The sequence below is a fragment of the Triturus cristatus genome, chromosome 1_1 (genome assembly GCF_964204655.1).
Source record: "Triturus cristatus chromosome 1_1, aTriCri1.1, whole genome shotgun sequence".
Lineage (NCBI taxonomy): Eukaryota > Metazoa > Chordata > Amphibia > Caudata > Salamandridae > Triturus > Triturus cristatus.
The window spans coordinates 1,273,003,007-1,273,025,984 of record NC_140579.1 but is presented as its reverse complement, the minus strand read 5'-3'; the positions used below and the strand labels follow the sequence as shown (position 1 = coordinate 1,273,025,984).

General features: G+C 47.4%; 1 protein-coding gene across 2 annotated transcripts in view; it reads right to left on the bottom strand.

Moving 5' to 3' along the window:
* Positions 1-22,978, bottom strand: part of LOC146871945 (ATP-dependent RNA helicase DDX42-like) — an 865,800-nt gene that overhangs the window by 724,911 nt on the left and 117,911 nt on the right. For both annotated transcript variants that reach the window (XM_085652377.1, XM_085652387.1), the window contains exon 2: positions 1,634-1,858. In XM_085652377.1, coding sequence (XP_085508503.1) covers positions 1,634-1,851 — 218 coding nt within the window. In that variant the 5' untranslated portion in view covers positions 1,852-1,858. The remainder of the gene's footprint in view (positions 1-1,633; positions 1,859-22,978) is intronic.

Genomic DNA, 22,978 nt, shown 5'->3' with positions numbered 1-22,978 from the left:
TGCTTGATGGGAAATCCCTCAATGAACTTCATAGTAAGGAATTTGAAATGAGTGCTATTATCGGTGATTAATTCCTTGGGTAGTCCTTCAATTTCAAATCTGCTTTGCAAAAAAAAAACAACATTACAGAAGATGTATCTGCCAAACAGACAAAGTCAAATTACACCCACTTCAAAAACGAATCAACAAGGACTAACATATACTTTTTGTTGCGGGGAACACATCAAAAGAACCAGCAAAATCATGTGGCAATTTAACCAATTTAGCTTTCAGCAAGGGAACCAAATGTATCAGTCTCAAAGGTCTTCCAGTGCTTATCTGAGACCAGATATGTAGAACAGTCACCACCCAGTTTTTGATTTGTGAATCTAGAGACGGCCACCAATAAAACTGTTTAAGATTGTAAATAGTAGCAGGAACACCAGGATGACCCTCATGATCCACCTTAATCAACATGTCTCTTAAAGCCATCACTGGGTAACAGAAACCCATCAACTAACTATAATTCACCAATAAACTGAGCAAAAGAGTTTTAACTGTCCTCCAGATTTCTCTCCTTTGGCCAACCACACTTCACATACTTCAACACAGTTAGCATAAGACTATCAACACGTAACACATCAAGCAAGACTTCCATATCCATCTCACCCTGAGCTTTGCTCAGATCATAAAGTAAAGCTGCAACACATTCAACATTATCAGCTTGAATGTTAGACACAAACATCCTTAGGCATCCCGATAGGCAGTTCACCCTGACATTTTTACCCCCAGGTAAAGATTTACCTGGGGCTTCAGAAATTGTATACTTGAAGTTTAGATAGCAGGCGGGCAATTCCAGCCGAAGCTTTACCTGCACCATTCCCACCAATTATATAAACCAACGGCTTATGATCAGTAAAAATATCAAACATAGTACCACAAAAAGAATGTTTTGAATTTTTCAACAGCATGCTAAAGCCACATGTTCTATTGTGCTGTAATTGGTTTCAGACTGACAGAGAGAACGTGTGATGTAAGATTCTTTACTCTTGCTGCCGCTCTCATGTTGATCTTGTGTTGTATGTAAATGTTTGACTTGGATTGCATGTTCTGCTTCCTGCCTTGCCTGTGTTGTGTATGACTGTGCTCAGTCCCTCACAGGTGCCGATAGAACAAGGAGGTGCAGCTTTAGGCTCCATTTAGTTCAGCTTAATAAACTCACCTTTATCATCATCGTTTGAGAGTCATCATCTCTTTACAACCTTTACATGTTTCCTTTCATGAACCAGACTTTAACATGTGTTATTTATGTTCAACCACGGGATATCTCCTTACTCTAAACCCAGAATGTACTACATTAGAGGATTAAGAGGAATATGTGCAAGACGGAAAGTGATCATGTGCCATCCTGCGAGATCAGAATGCGAATACAGTGCAAGACATATGTAAGTGTGCTAACAAGGAAAGAACAAACACAGAAATGAAGGGGAAGAATAACATTTCAGCTTGTGAGAGCTTCAGTTCTGCTGCTTTGGGTGACCACTACAACTGAAGAGGCAGCACATAAAGGCCCCAGAAAATAAATACAAGCCACTGTAGTCAAAGGTAGCAAGCAGAGAACAGATTAAGGTAATGGGAGAAAAGGTATACTTACGCATTTTCTTCATCGAAGTTTGCTCGCTTTGAGCCAATCTTGTAAAAGGAGGGGAGCTGTGGAGGGCCACCTTTCCCATAGCCACCAACGGAAGTTGAGCCAAAGGCATTGTGAATGGGAGTTGGAAGTTTAGGTTCCTCTTTTTTTCCTGCTGCAATAGCAAATCCCCCAAAACCAAACCCCCGTTTGGTGCCAGGACCACCTTTGTTCCAGTTCATGTTGGATCTGCCAATGTAAAACAGTATATTAAAGCAAAATATACCATGTTAACAAATAGGAAAACGGTGCATTGTATAGTGGTAACATGAGCATGTTTAAAGACTCAATCAAAATATTTTATTTTCGATCTAAGTCACGGTACATCTCGGACAGCAAACCACAATACAGCAGCAGGTTTTGCAATAGAATAAAATCTATAAATTGCCATTCAGATGCCATTTTGAAAACAACCCATACACAAAATCCATACATGGCTACTATGGTTTGTATAAATTATTTCGAATGCTGCCCTGTTCAAATTTTCTGAGAAAAATCACCCCCTCCCTCATCCTCAGCTGCCTTCTGTCAATAAACCTAGAAGCACTGTGCCACATACACTGAGATACTATTTCAGTGTTCTGGTTCCTTTAGAATGGAGAAATTTGGGGCTGGCTGTTCAAAAACAAACTGAGACACCTCACCCACTACTAGGAGGCATGCTCCATCATAGGAGTCAATTCTTGTCTGCAACCGATGGTTTGGTGAGCTCAACCAAAGGCTCTTGTTTATGGACGGGGTGAGTTGATGCCTCCATTTTATGAACGGTTGATCTTTTTGAAGTTTTTGTGTGGTGCCCCAGTAAACAAAAAATTGTGTTAAGCAGAGGAAAAATAAAGTTTGATGTATTAAATGTTTACCACTTATACAAGGTTAAAATTGTGTAAAGGGGTATGGGTTTTTGTTAAGGAAACTTCCAACCATTCCCCTTGGAATTCGGGTCAACACATTTCTGTGTACTTACATATTACCCCTTGGTCACTGGGCCTTCTTCAGGATCCAAACAGAGCCCTAAATATTCTATATTTTTTATCAGCTATTTTTTGTGTTAAGGTGTAGAGAAAAAATAGACAAAAGCAAGTATGAAAGAAAAACTGTACGTCATAAAATATACAGGGCAATCTGGATGCCTGGACAGTGCTTGTAAATCTAACCTCATTTTGAGATTAACCAGCTGAATAAAGAGATATTTCTCACGCAGCTGAAAGGTAACTCATGGTACTCTGTTTATCAATGAGCTAACAAACCATCAGAGTACTAAGTGTACCCTTCCAACAGTGCTAGAGACAGCCCTTCGTCCCCCAGCTCACTTCGCACAAGGACTTATTTGAAAAATAACCAAGCAATAAGCTCACCCTGTAAATTTCAGACATACAGGGATTCTTTTTTCCCCCTCCATTTTTCACTACACCTAATCACACAGAACATTGGTGATAAATCTAGGGGTAGAGTAGATTTGGTCAGTTTAGGTATTAAAAATGTGAAAATCAGTTTCTGCTGAATCTATTCATTTTTTTAAAGTGCTAAGAACTACTACATATGGCATGCCAATGCAAATAATTCCACATAACTACAAGTGCTTAAATCTATCATTGCTCATGAGAGTGCATTGAAACCTCTGTGGAAATGAAACAGAATTACATTCAGGTCATGCGGTTTATGTTTTCAGGATTAAGTGACAATAACAAGCGATTAAAAAAAAAATATCCATTCTTCATTTTTTTGGGGCTGTCCTGGGCAGTTGAATTATGTGGCAGTAGGCATAGTGAACTTTAAGTTTGTTCATATTAGCCATCATTTTGGGAGCATGAACAGTTTATCACTGATACCCCACACAGCTTAACACTATTAACCTAAAAAATCTAAAGAATATAAATAAAACATGGTGGGCTTGCGCGGTATACATGATGCAATTACCATGTTTAAATAGCTTAAGCTTCACAACCTGGACCAGCGCCGTATTCCACAGAGGTTATTCCTGCTCAATGAATCTCCTCTATTCCAAGCTATCTTATGCTTCGAATACCCAATGCTTTTTTCAATGCTTTTTTCAATGCGTGTTCGTTCTACAACAGTTGTCAAAAAGTGACAAAAAAAAAAGTGTGGAATTACTGCCTGTCACAGCAACAAATTCAGTTCAAGTCATCTTCTCTTTAAGGAAGCAATGAACTGTCAATGGCGGAGGATTCACCGACCTGTTCTGAAGCATTTAAAAATCCAGGAAAGTTAAGATTTGGAAAGTATATATCATTGCAGCAACAATCCTACTTCTCTACCTGCTTCAGAAGGTTTATGGTTGACGTCCCGATATGAGTTTAAAATCACTATCTGAATAAAAAGGTCCTTTTTTTAAATCCCCTCTTCAAGTGTATATGGAGACAAAACAAATTGATGTTTCTTTTCTTTGTAAATTTTACCCATTTTTCACCATTGTCTGTGAGGTTTATTTTTTACAAAAAAAGAACCACAAATCCTAAATGTGTGTTTACCTATACAAATGGAATTCGGTTAATCTTATATCTGGTTTTGTTTGCTATTATCACTGAAGCCTTTCACTATAAACTGCATTCAGGATGAGTGAATTACTTGATTGCAAGAACAGAAATCAGAAAACCAGCTGCACTAAATATCATAGTTACAATTTTAGGCAATCTTTATGTCTTTTTGGGTAAGTGGTGGCTTATGTCTCACAGAGGTGCAACTTGCAATACGGAGTTTCTAATTGCATGTTTTATTGGAAAAGGGATTTAAAAACGAAACTCGATTCCGGACAAACAATCAGTTTCAAATACTACTGAGAACTTCAAACACGGTCCTATTGAAATTCAGCAGCCTGTCAATGAAAATAAAGCTGGTTTCACAAGAACATTTAAGGTAGCAACAGCCAGCCAGTAACATGCCAATGTGTTTGACATGCCTACCAGCAATAGCAAAAGTGGAAACATGGTGGCAGTAGAATGCTATTCATGGGATGTTTAAGAAGATGAAAATTAACAAGCCCCTTCATTGTCAACATAATGGCAAGCGAATATGTGTATTACCACAATATAGGGCCGGTACTGTATGGAACTTACTAGCCTCTGGCAGCAGCCAACTAAAGCAGTCTGTAACCAGGTGCTAAAAAAAATAATAGTATTAGTACAAAAACCCCAATGTTCAATAAAACTAAATTTCGGGCAAGACTGTTAAGCTCTAAGGGGGTTAATTAAGTCACTTACATACTCTGCAGAGGTTGTAGGAGGTTAACCTCTTGAGTGCCCCGCACTTTCCACGCCCTGTGCCGGGCGTTTCATTAGCGGGCGGGGCTCATGACGAGATAGTCTCGTCATGGGCACAGCGCAACCGCGGCCCATGACGAGACCCTCTCGTCATGGGCACTCAAGGGGTTAAAGCGCAGAGTTCTCAAAGTTGCAAAAGGCACTGAAAATAAAAGAGCAAAGTATCCAAGCTCAAGATTTTATAAAAACAATCATTTGCAATGCAATAGGTCTCGCGAGTTTGAGCTATTGGCATTGTAATCTACAATGCCTTTTATTTATTTATGTTTTGGGTTTTAAAACCTAAATAAAAAACGCATTGTCATTTACAATACTAATAGCTTCAACTCTCCCAAATGCGAGATCTATTACATTGAAATAAAGGGCCTTCTCGACAGCTTGTTAGATTGTAAATATCAGAGGAATAGACCGGCCTGTGACGTCTTCAAAGGAGTGATAAATAGTGCAGTGAAGAATATGTGTAAGTGTTGTAAATTACACAGACAGAAAGTGTGAAGTGAGAGTTGCATATGATCCGAACTATAAACACTGACAAAGCGCTCCAACACCTTACTCTCTGATTACACTGTTGTGGCTCAGGGGGAAGAGTGGGAGGGGGGGCTATTTCCTGTCCGCTCTGTGATTTGAGTGTGCAGTGTGGCATTGCGTAATGTCATTGCTATACTTGGCCTAATTAAAAACACTCCAGCTGTAAAAGGGCCCTAGCTTTACCTCCTGGTGCAGGGTGGGCTGTGCTTTATGGCAGGCATGGAGGGAGGGAGGGAAGGAGGGAAGGTCTAGGCTGCAGCTCTGGCCTCGTACAGTGCCCCTGCTATTACTAGTGAGCAAGAGGCGCTGAGGTGGTGGCACTGGTATTGGTGGTGGTATTGGTAGTGGTGCTATTGGTAGTGCTGGTACTGGTGGTGGTGTTGGGGGCATTGGTGGTGGAGGAGGTATTGGTGGTGGTGGTGGCATTGGTGGTGGCGGTATTGGTGGTGGGTGGGGTATTGGTGGTGGTGCAATTGGTTGTATTGGTGGTGGTGGTGTTATTGTTGGTGGTGTTGGTAGTAGTGGTATTGGTGGTGGTAGTAGGGGTATTGCTGGTGGTAGTGGCGGTGTTGGTTGTTGTGATATTGCTGGTGGTGGCATTGGTGGTGGAGGAGGAGGTATTGGTGGTGGTGGCAATACTGGTATTAGTGGTGGAGGTATTGTGGTGGTGGCATTGGTGGTGGTGGTATTAGTGGTGGGGTATTGGTGGTGGTATTGGTAATGGTACTGGTGGTATTGGCATTGGTGGTGGTATTGGCAGTGGTGGTATTTTTGGTGATATTGGTGGTAGTGGTGTTGGTGGTGGTATTGGTGATGGTGGTGATGGTGGTATTGATGGTTTTGATGGTCGTGGTGGTGGTGGTGGTGGTGCTATTGATGGTGGTGGTATTGGTGGTGGTGGTGGTATTGAAGGTGGTGGTATTGGTGGTTGTAATATTGCTGGTGGTGGCATTGGTTGTGGTATTGACGCTGTTGATGGTGGTGGTGCTGGTGGAATTGGCGATGGTGGTGGTATTGAAGGTGGTGGTGATATTGCTGGTGGTATTGGTGGTTGTAATATTGCTGGTGGTGGCATTGGTTGTGGTATTGACGCTGTTTATGGTGGTGGTGCTGGTGGAATTGGCGATGGTGGTGGTATTGGCGATGGTGGTGGTTTTGGGGCTGTTGGTATTGGTGGAGGTGGTGGTATTGATGGTGGTGGTATTGATGGTGGTGGTATTAATGGTGGTGGTATTAATGGTGGTGGTATTGGTAGTAGCGGTGTTGTTGTTGTTAATAAAACAGGTTTTTGAAAACAACCAGTCACGTGGCTTAGTGCCGATGACATGTAACACAGATATGCTGTTGTCAGCTTCAACCTATTAGCACATGATTATGTGCTACTTGGAATTCACATGACTTAATTCGCTGATCATTTCTAAATCCATTTTACTTACTTGGGGGGGGGGGGGGGGGGGGGGGTCGGGGGAGTTAAAACAGCCACGAGATAATGCCTGGTTAAAGTGATTGACAGCGGGCGCCCATGTTACGGGGAAGCCGTGCTGCTTAAAAAAAACACATGTGGTTTTAGCTGAAGCAGCGCAAGTCCGTCCTGCAGTAAAAGAGACTGAATAACGTAAATAGTGTTTGCAGACCAAATAACAGGCCCTGTGTAACATCTGAAGTAAAGGGGCCAGTAGCCATGGGAGTTTACAAATGAAGACAAGCCAGTACTAAGGAGGGACTAACAAGCCTATTAACGAATCCGAAGGAAGCGTTTATGAAAGACAAGGACACAAGCCTATGAAAAATATGGGAGGAGAGTGGGCGCGGCTTAGCTCCCATACTCTACAACAGCAGTCTTGCAGACTGAGCAGTAAATGTGCACTGCCACTAGGCTCGACCTAAAAATAAGACTGATAGCCGATATCACACACATCCACTTCAAGTAATAAACCAAAAAGGTACCATGATCATGGCTGCCTCTGATGACAAGAGGATAACTAGGAATGTCGCCCACTTTCATAACTGTACACCAACAACCAGAGAACCATCAGCTGTGTTAGAAAGTGAAGATGCTAAGGACTATCAAGCACCAGCCAGTGAGACTATCTCTCCCTCCTCCTCGACTGAAGGGGAGCGTTCTGATCAGGATTTCGCCAGCAGACCACAGCGTGCTCGGAGAAGACCTGCACATCTTATTGAAGAACTGTAGATTGTATTTTCCTAAAACGAAACTAAGGGATATAAGCAAGGGGAAGATGTAATGTTGTGGTAGCAGTTTATGTGTGGGGCACCAGGACGCTGCAGACAGAGAGAAGGCAGGACTGGAACGGAAATCTAGGAACCAGAAAGGGAGAGATTTGGCAGATAGGGTTACGGAGAAAAGGAGAGCAGGAGCGTGGAGAGGGAGACGTGTTCTCCTGAAGAATAAAAATAAAATACTTGCTTACCTACCTCTGTGGTGTACGATTCTTCTGTGGACACCAAGGACAACTCCATGTGAAAACCACTTTACAAAGATAATCAACGGTGCCCAATTTACAAGCCTTAATTCAATGTTGTCATTTTATCTCAGTCTATTTTTTTTTATCACTTCTACACACAAAAAATGAGCAGCTCAATGACAATCCACCGTAAATAGTATATTCAGGGTTTATGATTGTTAGTACTCCGCACCAGCGCTCATTCAATCATCATACTTTGACCAGAGCATGGCAGAGTAAGACCAAAAAACGCGAGGAAGAATGAGGATAAAAAAAATAGGAAAGCAGAGATAAAAGTAGACGGCCAGGATGAACAAGCATTGAAAATGCAATAGGGAGGGAGGAGCCTAGCGCGCAACCAAGATGGCCGCGTAGGCTTACGGCTCTCGAGGGCCCCCGCAACCTCCCACGTCTATCCTGACTTAATCCTGGTTTATTCGATGGGCGTTTGCAGATGAACTTGCGCTGAGGTGCCACCAGTTTTCCAAATCCGGATCGGACGCCGGGAACCGGAATGGTTGCACTCCGAAGTTTGCGGCCTGCTCTCGCCTTGGTCCCGATCTCGAGCTGGTGAAGTGCCCGGGTACGAAGTGAACAACAGCGGCTGGTTGGGCTCGACCTGTCACGGACCCCGCACTTTCACTTTCGTTTTCAAGCTCGTTTTCTGATATCGGCTGAGAGACTTTGGTGTTTCAGAGGGGCGCGGACGGCGGAGTGTCTGGCCTGACTCTCGGACTATACATGGGCTTACTGTCGGCGACGGCTGTGTTCAATTGAATTAGCTACCCGGTCTTTTTCCTGGTGCGGGCGGGTGCCAACCTTGGTGGCCTCCGGACGATGGCGGCGAGACTAGACGGAGACAAGTCGAAACCCAAGTCAACTCGGAGGGGTGCCTATACCCAGGTCAATAAAATGGATCGATATGCGCAGGCAAAGGGATCCCCTGGTAGCTCTCATAAATCGCCTGAGAGGTCTAAAGAGGTCTCGGACCCATCGTCAGAATTGACTTTGCTGGACGTCATGGGCGCCATTGAGGAGATGAAGACCGCTGTGGGTCAGCAGTTTGATACCTTGGCTCATAAATTGGACGCGGTCCTGATCGATGTTGTAGGAGAGTAGGGTCTGCTTTCTATGTTCACCCCCACTTTTTGCTTTTGCTTTACTGGTTTTCGACTTAGATGTGGCTGTGGGCCTGCTAATCAGACCCACAGCCCTGCTGTTCTCTCTCTAAATTAATACTATGTACTTTAGGTGCATAACCCATTTGGATAGGATCACCTTATTGGCCCCTGTACAGTGTACCCTAGGTACCCAGGGCATAGGTGTACCCTAGGCCTACCAGGGGCTGCAGCATGTATTATGCCACCCCTGGCCTGGCCTTCCATTTTGACACAACTGGCTGATCACTCAGCTGGGGCAAGGTCGTGTAATCACCCCTTGCTTAGGTGTAGTATTCCTATACCTAACTTACATATAGACACATGTGTACCTATCAGTCACTCCTATGGCAGGCCTTGACAATCCTGGAGGCAGAGTGCTTGGTAACATGTGAGATGGTGCTCTAGCATGAGCTGAGCCTGTCTGCAGCTTTCGGAACCTTGTCCTTATAGCTGTTCTATGATATAGCCTACCATATACTCTTAAAGTGCCTTATAATCTTAGACGGTGGTTTGGCTTTATCGAAACATGTTGTGTAAGGTGTCTAACACTGTGGAATAATACCCCCATGCCATTTCTGGACATGAGAATATTATTCCCCCCTTCTAGAGGGAAAGACATGTTAAAATGATACTTCAACTGTTAGCCTCTGACCAAAGCCTCAGCATCACAAAATGGATGCTGCTGCCACGACACAAGTCTGACCTCCTGCAGCTGGGAGTGATCCCAGCCAGGGAGGCCTGGACAATAGGTTTCCTGCTTGGGGAGGTGCTAGCACCTCCCCAGACAGCCTTTAGTGTATTGGGGCAGGGTGGGCTGAAAGGAATGAGACATGCCTGGGGCACACAAGGTGTTCCTTGCATAGTCCAGTTCAAACCGGCGCTGGGGCACTCCAGCCCCAGCTCTGGCGCGAAACTGGACAAAGGGAAGTGGGTGTAACCACCCCCTCCCAGGTCCCACCCATAAGGCGTGACCTAGCAGGTATCCCAGCCCCCCAGATTAGTATAAGAGTGGGAGTTGGGCCTCAAGACTTTAGATTATCCTGAACCTGCAAAACTGAACAGAAACTCTGGACCTTCGACATTCGACGAAAGAAGAAGACTGAAGAATCTCCCTTGTAGCCAAGGAGTGGCTACCCTGTGCAAACAGGCACCATCAAGAGACTACCCTTTGCTTTGCGACCGTTCTACGAGGAACCGACTGCAGAGCCCGACCAGAGCCTTGACTTCTAGACTTCTCCGACCCTCATCCACATCTGCAGCAGAGCTGAGATCCGTGGAGGCGACGAGCGACGTGGGACCGGCTACCTGGAAAAAGTGGCTAGTAACTTACAGCGCAGCTTCTGAGGTACCCTCGAAGTTGTGCACCGGGGATTGAGAAGCCCCAACCCCAAGCACCATCTGCACTGAAGATCAGCCCCCCACACTCCACGAGTCCTGCGTGGGGCCCTTCAGCATTTTCCTGCTTGCCGCGTCTGTCCGGTTGCTTGCCCGCTGGCTAGTGGCCTCTGTGACGACGCACCCTGAAATCTTCTGCGCTGGTTTGGCTCCTCCAGACTGGCTCCCGCTTCTCTGCAAAGAAGAAGCACCCCAGACCTTCCTGGTCTGCACCAGAAGCAAGTCCTTCGTTCTTCGTGGGTTCCGCTTGCCAAGGCTTGGTGAGTCCTAGTCCAACTTCGACGCCGCCGACAGCAAGAGCCTTCGTGGGACAGCTCGCCTCCTGGTCCTGGTCGTCCTCGACGCTTCCTGGTCCTCCTGGCTGCAGCGACAAGCTTCACCTTCACCTGCAATCTTCACGACATCGCCTGGTTCCTTCCTGGTTCCACGTGGTCACTGGCTAGTGACCTTGACTCTGTCCCTTCTGCTTGCAGGTTTCTTCTCTTCTTGATCCCAGCCTTGGGATCCACCGGACACTCTTCACTGACTGCCTGTCAGCATCTTTCTTCAGGCATCCATAGGAGTCGACGACGAAAACGACGCATCTTCACCCCTATGCACCCGCAGCCTGTGGGCTAGGTAACTTGGGTACTCCGGTGCTCATCAGGATAGTGACTATCCTAGTGTCTAGTTTTCAAGTCTCAACTTCCTAGCTACTCCGGAAGTGTCCTAAATCTACCGTTTTCTAAACTGTACTATTGCTATTGACTTTTACGCATTACGCGTGAGTGTTTCCACTCTGCACACGAATCCCGTGGGCCTCCCACTTCCTAACTAACGCTAGTGTAGTGTAGCCCCAGCGATTCCCTAGGCCTAGGCCTATTCTATTTCCGTGACAGTGGTTCTTATACCACTTACTTAGTAAATGGTTTGCGTGGCCCCTAGGGCCTAACTGTATTACTTACCTGTGTGACTTAATGTATGCTTAAATAAGACTGTGTTGTACTTACCTCTAATCTCATAAAGAGTGCTGAGGGTTTGACTAGAATAAATACACTTTATTTTATATATATATCTGTTGTGGTGTCCTTTCATTTGGTATTCAAGGGATTATATATGGTATCACAGCTGGCTTCACATGCCATTCAGAGTTTAGCCTAAGACTGCTCTTGTCCATGCTACCACTAGGATAGCTGGTCTATAAGGTTGACTTTACAACCAATCACCATAAGGGTATTTGGACTGATATAAGGTGTACACTATAACTAGTGACATCATACATCAGGCCAACTTCTCACATTGGTGGCAGCGGTGGGATCTGAGCTTGCTGTTGTAATACCATTGTAATCTTGAGATACTAAATTGAAAGATCACACAGATATTGTCTAGGTACATATAACATAGATTATTATACTTAAGTCCTACTGGACTTTGTAGTTGTAGGTTGAAGGGAGTAACACACCCTGACTACAACTACTAGAGAGGTTTAGTAGAAACAACTAGTGTAGGTAGGTGCACACACCACACCCTCACTAGATCATGTCTCTGAGAGGAGATCAAGTGGATGCTCTCTCAGGAGGATCAGGTCTGCAAAAGATCCCCTCTAGATATGATACCTTAACATTCCAGGAGATGAGACACTTGTGTACCTCCAGAGGAATAAAACAGGGTGCAAACCCTACCCTCCTTCAGTTAAGACAACTCCTAGAGGAGTATGACATTCTTAAGGCATCTCAGGCAGGTGGTGTGAGAAAGTGGGTTTCTGTTGCAGTAACCCCCCCCCCTTTTTTTGCCTAATAGCTGATGCACTTTTCCTTGTTGTGCCCTGGGCTCCTGCCAATCAGGTGCCCAGGGCCTGTGTTCCTTCCCTAAAATACAAACTCCAAATTGACAAACCCTGGCCACATGTCAGCCCCTAGTAAATGGTACCCTAGGTACCCAGGGCCTTGTGACCAGGGAAGGCCTCTAAGGGCTGCAGCACTCATTGTGCCACCCTTAGAGGCCCGGTACCCTTACACACACACACTGCCTTTGCAGGCTGAGTGTCTGGGCACAGGACAAAACAAAGAGTCGACATGGCACACATCTCTGTGTGCCATGCCCATCACCTACACTGCCAAGGCATATGTCAGCCACCCCTCTGGCTGGGTGCCTTATGCCTATGGTGTGGGCACAGGAGCAGGAGCCCTGTGCCCCTACAGTACACAGGTCCATTCCCGGGCACTGTAAGTACAGTGCTGCCATTTACAAGTACATGGTGCTGAGAGCTCGTCAAACACGAGCTCCACAGCACCATAATGGCAACCCTGAAGACTGGGAAGTTTGGTCTCAAACTTCTCAGCACATTAAACCCGCACTGATGCCAGTGTGGGATTTAATGTACTAAGCACCCCAGAGGGCATCTTAGAGATGCCCCCTTACAGCTAACCTGCAATCCACGTCTGCTCTGAGGCTGCCCAGGCTGCCACACAGCAGACACGTTGCTGGACCCCTGGGTGGGAGAGCCCCTGCTCTCCCGGGCCTGCAACAATGCACGTCCTGGGTGAGGTGATAAATCTCCTCCCCCAGGATGAGCCAAGGGAAGCTTCAAAGGCATGCCGCCTCTTGGAGATTCCCCAGGCCTCTGCAACCCCCCACTCTGGAGGGAAGCTTGGCCGTAAACCCCATACAAGGACAGGGAATGTGCCAGCCTGCCCACCCCACCCCTCAGGTGGGGAAGGCGAGGTGAAGCACATCTCCGGGCTATCGCCATCTTGAGGATGGGGGGCCCTACCCTATCAGGATTAGGCTACTGCCCCCCTCCCACAGGAGAGAGGCAGGATAGGGGGTGTACCCACCCCAGGACAAGGACCCATTGGTCCCTGGCCTTCACCTACCTGTAACGCCCCTAAATCTAGTATTTAGGGGCACCCTGAACCTTCCTTCAACAGATTCCAGATAGAAAACTACAAGAAGAGCAAGAAGAACAAGGACCTGCCCTGCAGCTGCTAAAAAGAGAAGAAGACACCAACTGCTTTGGCCCCAGCCCTACCGGCCTGTCGACTCTCGAACCTGCACCAGTGCGGCATCTCTCGTGGCCAGCAACCTCACCAACCCCGGAGGACCTGGCTACCTGTTGGCTCTAAGCCCCTGGGTCTCCCATGAGTAGAGGCTCTACTCAAGAAACCTATTTTTAACCCTGGGCAGCAGCCCGGAACCGCGGACCCAACACACTCTGCACCAGCCAAGCCTGGCCAGTGCCGGAGTGGACAAAGACCCTGAGGACGACCCCACGGCGACTGTGACCCCGAGTCCGGCACCCAAGGACCCCCCCCTCGGCATTCCGGAAGAAGCCTGCAGCCTCAGAACCGAGTGCCACCCCAACCACGATCAACCAGAGGGTAAGATTTCCGACATCAAAAGGCACCCCTGCACCCGGCGCCCTGCGGCCCCCTGTGCCCAATCCCGGGGTACCCACCTAACCTACAACTACCCAACTTACCTCTCGAAGTGGTGGTGGCACCTGAAGCATCCTCGTCCCCGAGCCTGCAGCCTTTTTCCAAACCGGAACATTCCCATTGATTTCCATTGAGCGTCCGAAGGCTCAAAAGCACCCTGCACCCAGCCGCCCGAGTGGCCCTGGCAGTGCCCTCTCTACACTAACCTACTTCCCCACTTGCTCTGAGTAAGTGACCAGGAGCCCAGCTCCCACAGCCGCGTGGCTTGCCAGACAGCAGCCACCAACCAAGGCCCCCCTATCCCTCATAGGATAACATTGGGCCTAACTCTCTCTGCACCCGGCCGTCCTGAAACCGCTGAGGGTGAACCAACTGTACCTACCTGACACTGGGGGACCCCTGAGTCCATGCCCGGAATTTCAACTCTGCCAGTCAAGTACTTACCCTTAAACCGCTAACTTCATTTTCCTCATAGGGTAACATTGACTGGCTTTTTCTTCAAAAATCTTCTAAGTGTGAACGTTTCAAAACTGCAAAAATTCACCACAAATCAGCCAAGTGACAAAAACGAATTTACTCACCTGCTCCTAGGTGAGCCTCCAGTGCTGGATCTTGGTGCCCAGCCCTGACCCTGAAAAGTGTTCACAACTATACTTACCTCTAACTCATTTTTCTCCCATAGGAAACCATTGTCTGCTTTTCTGTGAAATTTCTTCTAAGTGTCTATTTTTGCAAATTTGAAATATTCTTTTAAAATCGTACCACTTCTGCAAACGAAATTACTTACCTGTTTTTGATAAGGACCCCAGTCCTGGGTCTAGGTACCCAGTCCTGGATTACTAAAGTAACGATAAAGTACTCTACCTGCAATTTGAATTTCTTGCCATAGAGATCCATTGAATGTTTTCTTTGAAATATTTTCTAAGTGCTAACTTTTGAAATAGCTAAATATTATTTAAAAATCATTACAGTTATTAAGTCGACTTTCATCACTTGATTCTGAATACTGACCCAAGGCTGGATCTAGGAGCCAGACCTGGAATTCCAAAAGTAATCTGAAAAGTAATTAATTACAAATAACCTGAATTTACCATTGAGCTCAATGCATTGTTATGTTTAGGAAATAGGATTGTTTATTGCAACCAACTGTGACTGTTTATATAAATTTATTGCTTAAGACAAAAGTATTGATATTCAACCTCTCATTCTGAGAAAGTATATTTTTATCCCCTTTGTGGTTCTAAAAATAAAACAAGCATATATGTTATATATATAAACCATTGGCCTAGAGTTCAGTTATTGAGTGTGTGAAACCATTTGCTGACTGAGTGTGTACAATAAATGCTTTACACTGTCCTCTGGTACTGCCTTACTGCTCGACCAAGCTACCACTTTTGAGAGTAAGGTCATACCTGACTTTGACCTCTATCAGCCTCTGGGGGACTGTGGACTCTGTACACCCTGTACCTATTAGGGAACAGTATATACAGAGCCACTTTCTCACAGGTGCCCTAGGCACAGAGGAGGGTCTACCCACCACAGAGGAGTCAGAGGAGACTTCAGATGAAGAGGTAGACAGCCAGGGCCAAGTAGGAAGACTTAGCCAGGCTAACCTAAGCTTACATGGGAGTTTGCATGGGGTCCCCCCTTACAGACCCCCAAGTAGGCTTACACAGAGAAGCAGGAGGGACAGATCCCCTTCAAGGGAATCCATCCACTCCCATGTCTCTAACATCTCTAATGCTTCCTCTCACAGGGGAATGACTTCACCTGAGAGAAAGGAGCATGCAGCCAGAATGAGGGAGGCTAATCTGAGGATTCAGAGGGAAGAACTTGCCCTTGCCAAAGAGAAGCTTGCTCTGGCTAGAGAACAAAAGTTAAGTGGGTTAGAACCCACTGGTGGCAGCAACATTCCTAGAGATAAAGACAGGCACTATGATAATAGAAACCTGAGCAAGATTGTCCCTCCCTACAAGTGTGGGGATGACATCCACAAATGGATAACTGCTTTGGAGAGAGCTTGCAAAGTACAGCAGGTACCCCAAAGTCAGTGGGCAGCTATCTTGTGGCTCTCCTTCTCTGAGAAAGGAAGAGACAAGCTCCTCACAGTTAGTGATGAGGATGCAGATAATTACACTGTCCTGAAGAGTGCTCTGATTGATGGGTTTGGCCTAACCACTGAACAATACAGGTTGTTGTTCAGGGATACCCAGAAGCCACAGACTCAGGACTGGACTGACTTTGTAGATTGTGCCACTAAGGCTCTGGAAGGCTGGCTAATGGGAAGTAAGGTTAAGGACTATACAGGATTGTATAATTTGATCATGAGAGAGCAAATACTTAACAACTGTCAAAACCAGCTATTGCATCAACACCTGATTGATTCTGATCTGACTTCTCCCCAAGAATTGGGAAAGAAGGCAGATAGATGGGTCAGGACTAGAGTTAAGCAGAAAAACCAGAACCAGGGCGGTGATCAGAAAAAGGCAGACCAGAAGGGTAATGAGCAGAAACAAAAAGACCAGAAGTCTTCACCAGGCCCCCAAAAGGCTCAGGGGGAGGGTGGTCCCAAAAAGGATAAAAAGAAAGATGGCCAAAAGAAACCATGGTGCAACTATTGTAAGTCCAACTCACATTGGTTTAGTGAGTGCACCAAAAAGGATAAGCCCCCAGCCACCATTGCCCCTAAGGCAACTGTACCCCCTAGTTCAGCTGTAAGTGGTGGTTCCCAGCAAAAGGGTGTAGTAGGGTTAACCCTGGGAACTGAGGAGGATTCTGGCCTAGTCAGAGTACCTACTCAGGCTGTTCTGATCTGTGATGGGGACTTAGCTTTGTCCTCTACTGTAGGCCCCAGTAACCTGGGCAAGTACAGACAGACACCTTTTATCAACCAAAGAATGGCTCAGGCCTACAGGGACACTGGAGCTAGTGTCACAATGGTGACACCTGCTTTTGTGGACCCTGGACAGATCATACTAGGTGAGAATTACCTAGTGACCAACACTAGCAATGCCACCACCTCCCATAGTGTGGCTATTGTTAACTTCTCCTGGGGAGGGGTAACTGGCCTCAAGAAAGTTGTTGTTAGTTCAGACCTTCCTGTAGAGTGTTTACTGGGCAATGATCTTTAAACTTCAGTTTGGTCTGAAGTGGAGTATAGGACCCATGCAGAAATGCTGGGGATAGATGCACATGTCCTTGCTGTGACCAGGTCACAGGCCAAAAAGTGCACCACTGAACAAGTGCTGGATCCTGAAACTATGGACCAGTCACAACCCAAGAGAAAGAGCAGTAGGGTTACGGCTGTGCCTTCCCCCCTGCCTCAGGACCCCTGTGTTTGGTGAAGGAAGGATGGGAGAGACCTCTCAGACAACCCAAACTAGACATAGTGGATTACGTACTTGGTCTCCGCTCCAGGATGGCAGAGTATATGAAGAAGGCTTCTAAAAACCTTGAGGCAAGCCAAGAACTCCAAAAAGCTTGGCATGACCAAAAGGCTGTACTGACTGTTTACCAGCCAGGGCAGAAAGTGTGGGTGTTGGAGCCAGTGGCCCCAGCAGCACTCCAAGACAAATGGTCTGGACCCCACACTATTGTTGAGAAAAAGGGAGAAGTCACCTACTTGGTGGACCTTGGGACTCCCAGAAGCCCCCACAGGGTGCTTCATGTCAACAGATTGAAGGCATATGTTGACAGGGCAGACATGGGGCTACTCATGGCTACAGATGAGGGGCAGGAGGAAGAGAGTGACCCTCTCCCAGACCTGTTGACTCAGAACCCTGATGATGGCTCAGTTGATGGTGTGGTCTTTTCGGACAGCCTCACTGCCCATCAGCAACAGGACTGCAGACAGGTTCTGCAATCCTACAGACATATGTTCTCTCTGACCCCAAGTCAGACAAACTGGTGCACCCATGAGGTGGACACTGGTGACAGTCTGCCTGTGAAGAGTAAAATCTACAGGCAACCTGACCATGTCAGGGACTGCATAAAAGTTGAGGTACAAAAGATGTTGGAGCTGGGAGTCATTGAACCTTCAGAGAGCCCTTGGGCTAGTCCTGTAGTTCTTGTGCCAAAACCTCACACCCAAGATGGTAAGAGAGAGATGAGGTTTTGCGTGGATTACAGAGGTCTCAATGCTGTCACTAGGACAGATGCCCACCCAATACCTAGGGCAGATGAGCTCATTGACAGACTGGCAGCTGCTAAGTTTTTGAGCACATTTGACCTAACAGCAGGCTACTGGCAAATCAGACTAGCTGAGAGTGCAAAGGCCAAAACTGCTTTCTCGACCCCAGGAGGACATCATCAATTTGTGGTAATGCCCTTTGGTTTGAAGAATGCACCTGCCACTTTCCAAAGGTTGGTGAATCAAGTCCTTACTGGGTTGGATGATTATTGTGCAGCTTATCTTGATGATATTGCTGTCTTTAGCTCCACCTGGGAGGATCACCTGGTCCACCTGAGGAATGTTTTAGAGGCCCTGCAAACGGCAGGCCTCACTATCAAGGCCACTAAGTGCCAGATAGGGCAGAGCAAGGTTGTATACCTGGGCCACCTAGTTGGTGGGGGTCAGGTTCAACCACTGGAGAGCAAGATCCAGACCATAAAGGACTGGGCTCCTCCAACTACCCAGACTCAGGTCAGAGCTTTCTTGGGCCTGACTGGGTACTACAGAAAGTTTGTTAAGAACTATGGGTCCATAGTGACACCACTTAATGACTTGACCTCCAAGAAAATGCCAAAGAAAGTTCAGTGGACAGTAAGCTGTCAAAAAGCATTTGATGACCTGAAGCAGGCCATGTGCAGTGCACCTATTCTGAAAAGTCCAGACTACTCCAAAGAGTTCATTGTCCAGACAGATGCTTCTGAGTTAGGTGTGGGAGCTGTTCTTTCACAACTGAATGTAGATGGTCAAGACCAGCCCATTGCTTTTATAAGTAGAAGGCTGACCCCTAGAGAGAAACGTTGGTCAGCTATTGAGAGGGAGGCCTTTGCTGTGGTTTGGGCCCTGAAGAAGCTGAGGCCATACTTGTTTGGCACTCACTTCAAGATTCAGACAGACCATAAGCCCCTCTTGTGGCTAAATCAGATGAAGGGTGAAAATCCCAAACTTCTTAGGTGGTCCATTTCCCTACAGGGGATGGACTTCACAGTGGAACATAGACCTGGGACTGACCATGCCAATGCAGATGGACTCTCCAGATATTTCCACTTAGAACATGAAGACTCAACTGGTCAAGGTTAGTTTAATGTCCCTAAGTTTGGGGGGGGGGGTTGTGTAGGAGAGTAGGGTCTGCTTTCTATGTTCACCCCCAATTTTTGCTTTTGCTTTACTGGTTTTCGACTTAGATGTGGCTGTGGGCCTGCTAATCAGACCCACAGCCCTGCTGTTCTCTCTCTAAATTAATACTATGTACTTTAGGTGCATAACCCATTTGGATAGGATCACCTTATTGGCCCCTGTACAGTGTACCCTAGGTACCCAGGGCATAGGTGTACCCTAGGCCTACCAGGGGCTGCAGCATGTATTATGCCACCCCTGGCCTGGCCTTCCATTTTGACACAACTGGCTGATCACTCAGCTGGGGCAAGGTCGTGTATTCACCCCTTGCTTAGGTGTAGTATCCCTATACCTAACTTACATATAGACACATGTGTACCTATCAGTCACTCCTATGGCAGGCCTTGACAATCCTGGAGGCAGAGTGCTTGGTAACATGTGAGGTGGTGCTCTAGCATGAGCTGAGCCTGTCTACAGCTTTCGGAGCCTTGTCCTTATAGCTGTTCTATGATATAGCCTACCATATACTCTTAAAGTGCCTTATAATCTTAGACGGTTATGGTAACTATGGTTTGGCTTTATCGAAACATGTCGTGTAAGGTGTCTAACACTGTGGAATACTACCCCCATGCCATTTCTGGACATGAGAATATTATTCCCCCCTTCTAGAGGGAAAGACATGTTAAAATGATACTTCAACTGTTAGCCTCTGACCAAAGCCTCAGCATCACAAAATGGATGCTGCTGCCACGACACAAGTCTGACCTCCTGCAGCTGGGAGTGATCCCAGCCAGGGAGGCCTGGACAATAGGTTTCCTGCTTGGGGAGGTGCTAGCACCTCCCCAGACAGCCTTTAGTGTATTGGGGCAGGGTGGGCTGAAAGGAATGAGACATGCCTGGGGCACACAAGGTGTTCCTTGCATAGTCCAGTTCAAACCGGCGCTGGGGCACTCCAGCCCCAGCTCTGGCGCGAAACTGGACAAAGGGAAGTGGGTGTAACCACCCCCTCCCAGGTCGCACCCATAAGGCGTGACCTAGCAGGTATCCCAGCCCCCCAGATTAGTATAAGAGTGGGAGTTGGGCCTCAAGACTTTAGATTATCCTGAACCTGCAAAACTGAACAGAAACTCTGGACCTTCGACATTCGACGAAAGAAGAAGACTGAAGAATCTCCCTTGTAGCCAAGGAGTGGCTACCCTGTGCAAACAGGCACCATCAAGAGACTACCCTTTGCTTTGCCCACGTTCTACGAGGAACCGACTGCAGAGCCTGACCAGAGCCTTGACTTCCAGACTTCTCCGACCCTGATCCACATCCACAGCAAAGCTGAAGATCCGTGGAGGCGACGAGCGACGTGGGACCGGCTACCTGGAAAAAGTGGCTAGTAACTTAAAGCGCAGCTTCTGAGGTACCCTCGAAGTTGTGCACCGGGGATTGAGAAGCCCCAACCCCAAGCACCATCTGCACCGAAGATCAGCCCCCCACATTCCACGAGTCCTGCGTGGGGCCCTTCTGCATTTTCCTGCTTGCCGCGTCTGTCCGGTTGCTTGCCCGCTGGCTAGTGGCCTTTGTGACGACGCTCCCTGAAATCTTCTGCGCTGGTTTGGCTTCTCCAGACTGGCTCCCGCTTCTCTGCAAAGAAGAAGCACCCCAGACCTTCCTGGTCTGCACCAGAAGCAAGTCCTCCGTTCTTCGTGGGTTCCGCTTGCCAAGGCTTGGTGAGTCCTAGTCCAACTTCGACGCTGCCGACAGCAAGAGCCTTCGTGGGACAGCTCGCCTCCTGGTCCTGGTCATCCTCGACGCTTCCTGGTCCTCCTGGTTGCAGCGACAAGCTTCACCTTCACCTGCAATCTTCACGACATCGCCTGGTTCCTTCCTGGTTCCACGTGGTCACTGGCTAGTGACCTTGACTCTGTCCCTTCTGCTTGCAGGTTTCTTCTCTTCTTGATCCCAACATTGGGATCCACCGGACACTCTTCACTGACTGCCTGTCAGCATCTTTCTTCAGGCATCCATAGGAGTCGACGACGAAAACGACGCATCTTCACCCCTATGCACCCGCAGCCTGTGGGCTAGGTAACTTGGGTACTCCGGTGCTCATCGGGATAGTGACTATCCTAGTGTCTAGTTTTCAAGTCTCAACTTCCTAGCTACTCCGGAAGTGTCCTAAATCTACCGTTTTCTAAACTGTACTATTGCTATTGACTTTTACGCATTACGCGTGAGTGTTTCCACTCTGCACACGAATCCCGTGGGCCTCCCACTTCCTAACTAACGCTAGTGTAGTGTAGCCCCAGCGATTCCCTAGGCCTAGGCCTATTCTATTTCCGTGACAGTGGTTCTTATACCACTTACTTAGTATATGGTTTGCGTGGCCCCTAGGGCCTAACTGTATTACTTACCTGTGTGACTTAATGTATGCTTAAATAAGACTGTGTTGTACTTACCTCTAATCTCATAAAGAGTGCTGAGGGTTTGACTAGAATAAATACACTTTATTTTATATATATATATCTGTTGTGGTGTCCTTTCATTTGGTATTCAAGGGATTATATATGGTATCACAGCTGGCTTCACATGCCATTCAGAGTTTAGCCTAAGACTGCTCTTGTCCATGCTACCACTAGGATAGCTGGTCTATAAGGTTGACTTTACAACCAATCACCATAAGGGTATTTGGACTGATATAAGGTGTACACTATAACTAGTGACATCATACATCAGGCCAACTTCTCACAGATGTGAATTTGGTCAGGGCAGACCTGTCCAAAACTAACGAGCGGGTCGACTCCTTGAGTCAAGCGGCGTCGAGTCTAACTGTTGACGTGGCCGCCCTGCAGACGGAGGTCCGTAGGTTGCGGCTAGCCAGTGATCTGACGGACCGTCGACTTGAGGACTCCGAGAGCAGGGCTAGACGGAACAATGTTCGTATCATTGGAGTGCCGGAAAGGTCGGAGGATTCTGCTGCGGATCTTTTTGTGGAGGATCTGGTGATCAATCGTCTTGCGCCCAAGGGACTGAGCAAGTTCTTTGCGGTGGAGCGGGCCCACAGGATTCCGGGTGGTGCGCCCAAAGTGGGTGCTCCCCCGCGGCCTATAATCGCCCGACTCTTTAACTTTCGGGATAGGGATGCTATCCTTCAGGCGTCGAGGGTGGCCGGGCCGCTGAAGTTTGAGAACTCTAATGTTAGCTTTTACCCGGACTTCACGCAAGCGGTCCAAAAACAACGGCTGGGATTTTTGGGCGTCAAACGGCGCCTGAGGGACATGGAGCTGAAGTATGCGATGTTATTCCCGGCTAGGCTGCGGGTTGAGTTCCGGGGTCGCTCACACTTTTTCGACCGTCCGGAGGCGGTTGGAGACTGGTTGGATGCCCTGCCTCAGGGACAGGATTGAGACAGTCGGACGGCGGAGCGCGGAGAGGATTTGGTGGAGCAGGCCTAGAACTTGGTTCCTGGTGATGGACTGGACTGGTGACGTTTTGTACCTTGGCTCAACATGACCCTAGTTTGGCACAATATGCCCTCCAAATGCCTGGGGGTTGTGGGGAGCTTATTGGGGTCCTTTCCTCCTTCTGGGGTTCTTTTTGTGGTATATGTTAGGGCGACAGGCACACTGCGAGTTGGGGGGGCTGTTTGGGCTCAAGCAGGGGTGCAGGGAGGGGGGAGTTGTGGTTTGGGGATTGTGGGGGAGGGGGGTTGTTGGGGATTGTTTGTTTCGCAAGGCAATGTGAAGTTCTCTGCTGACTTATCCGGTTTGTGCTTTCCGGGATGTGGGTATCATG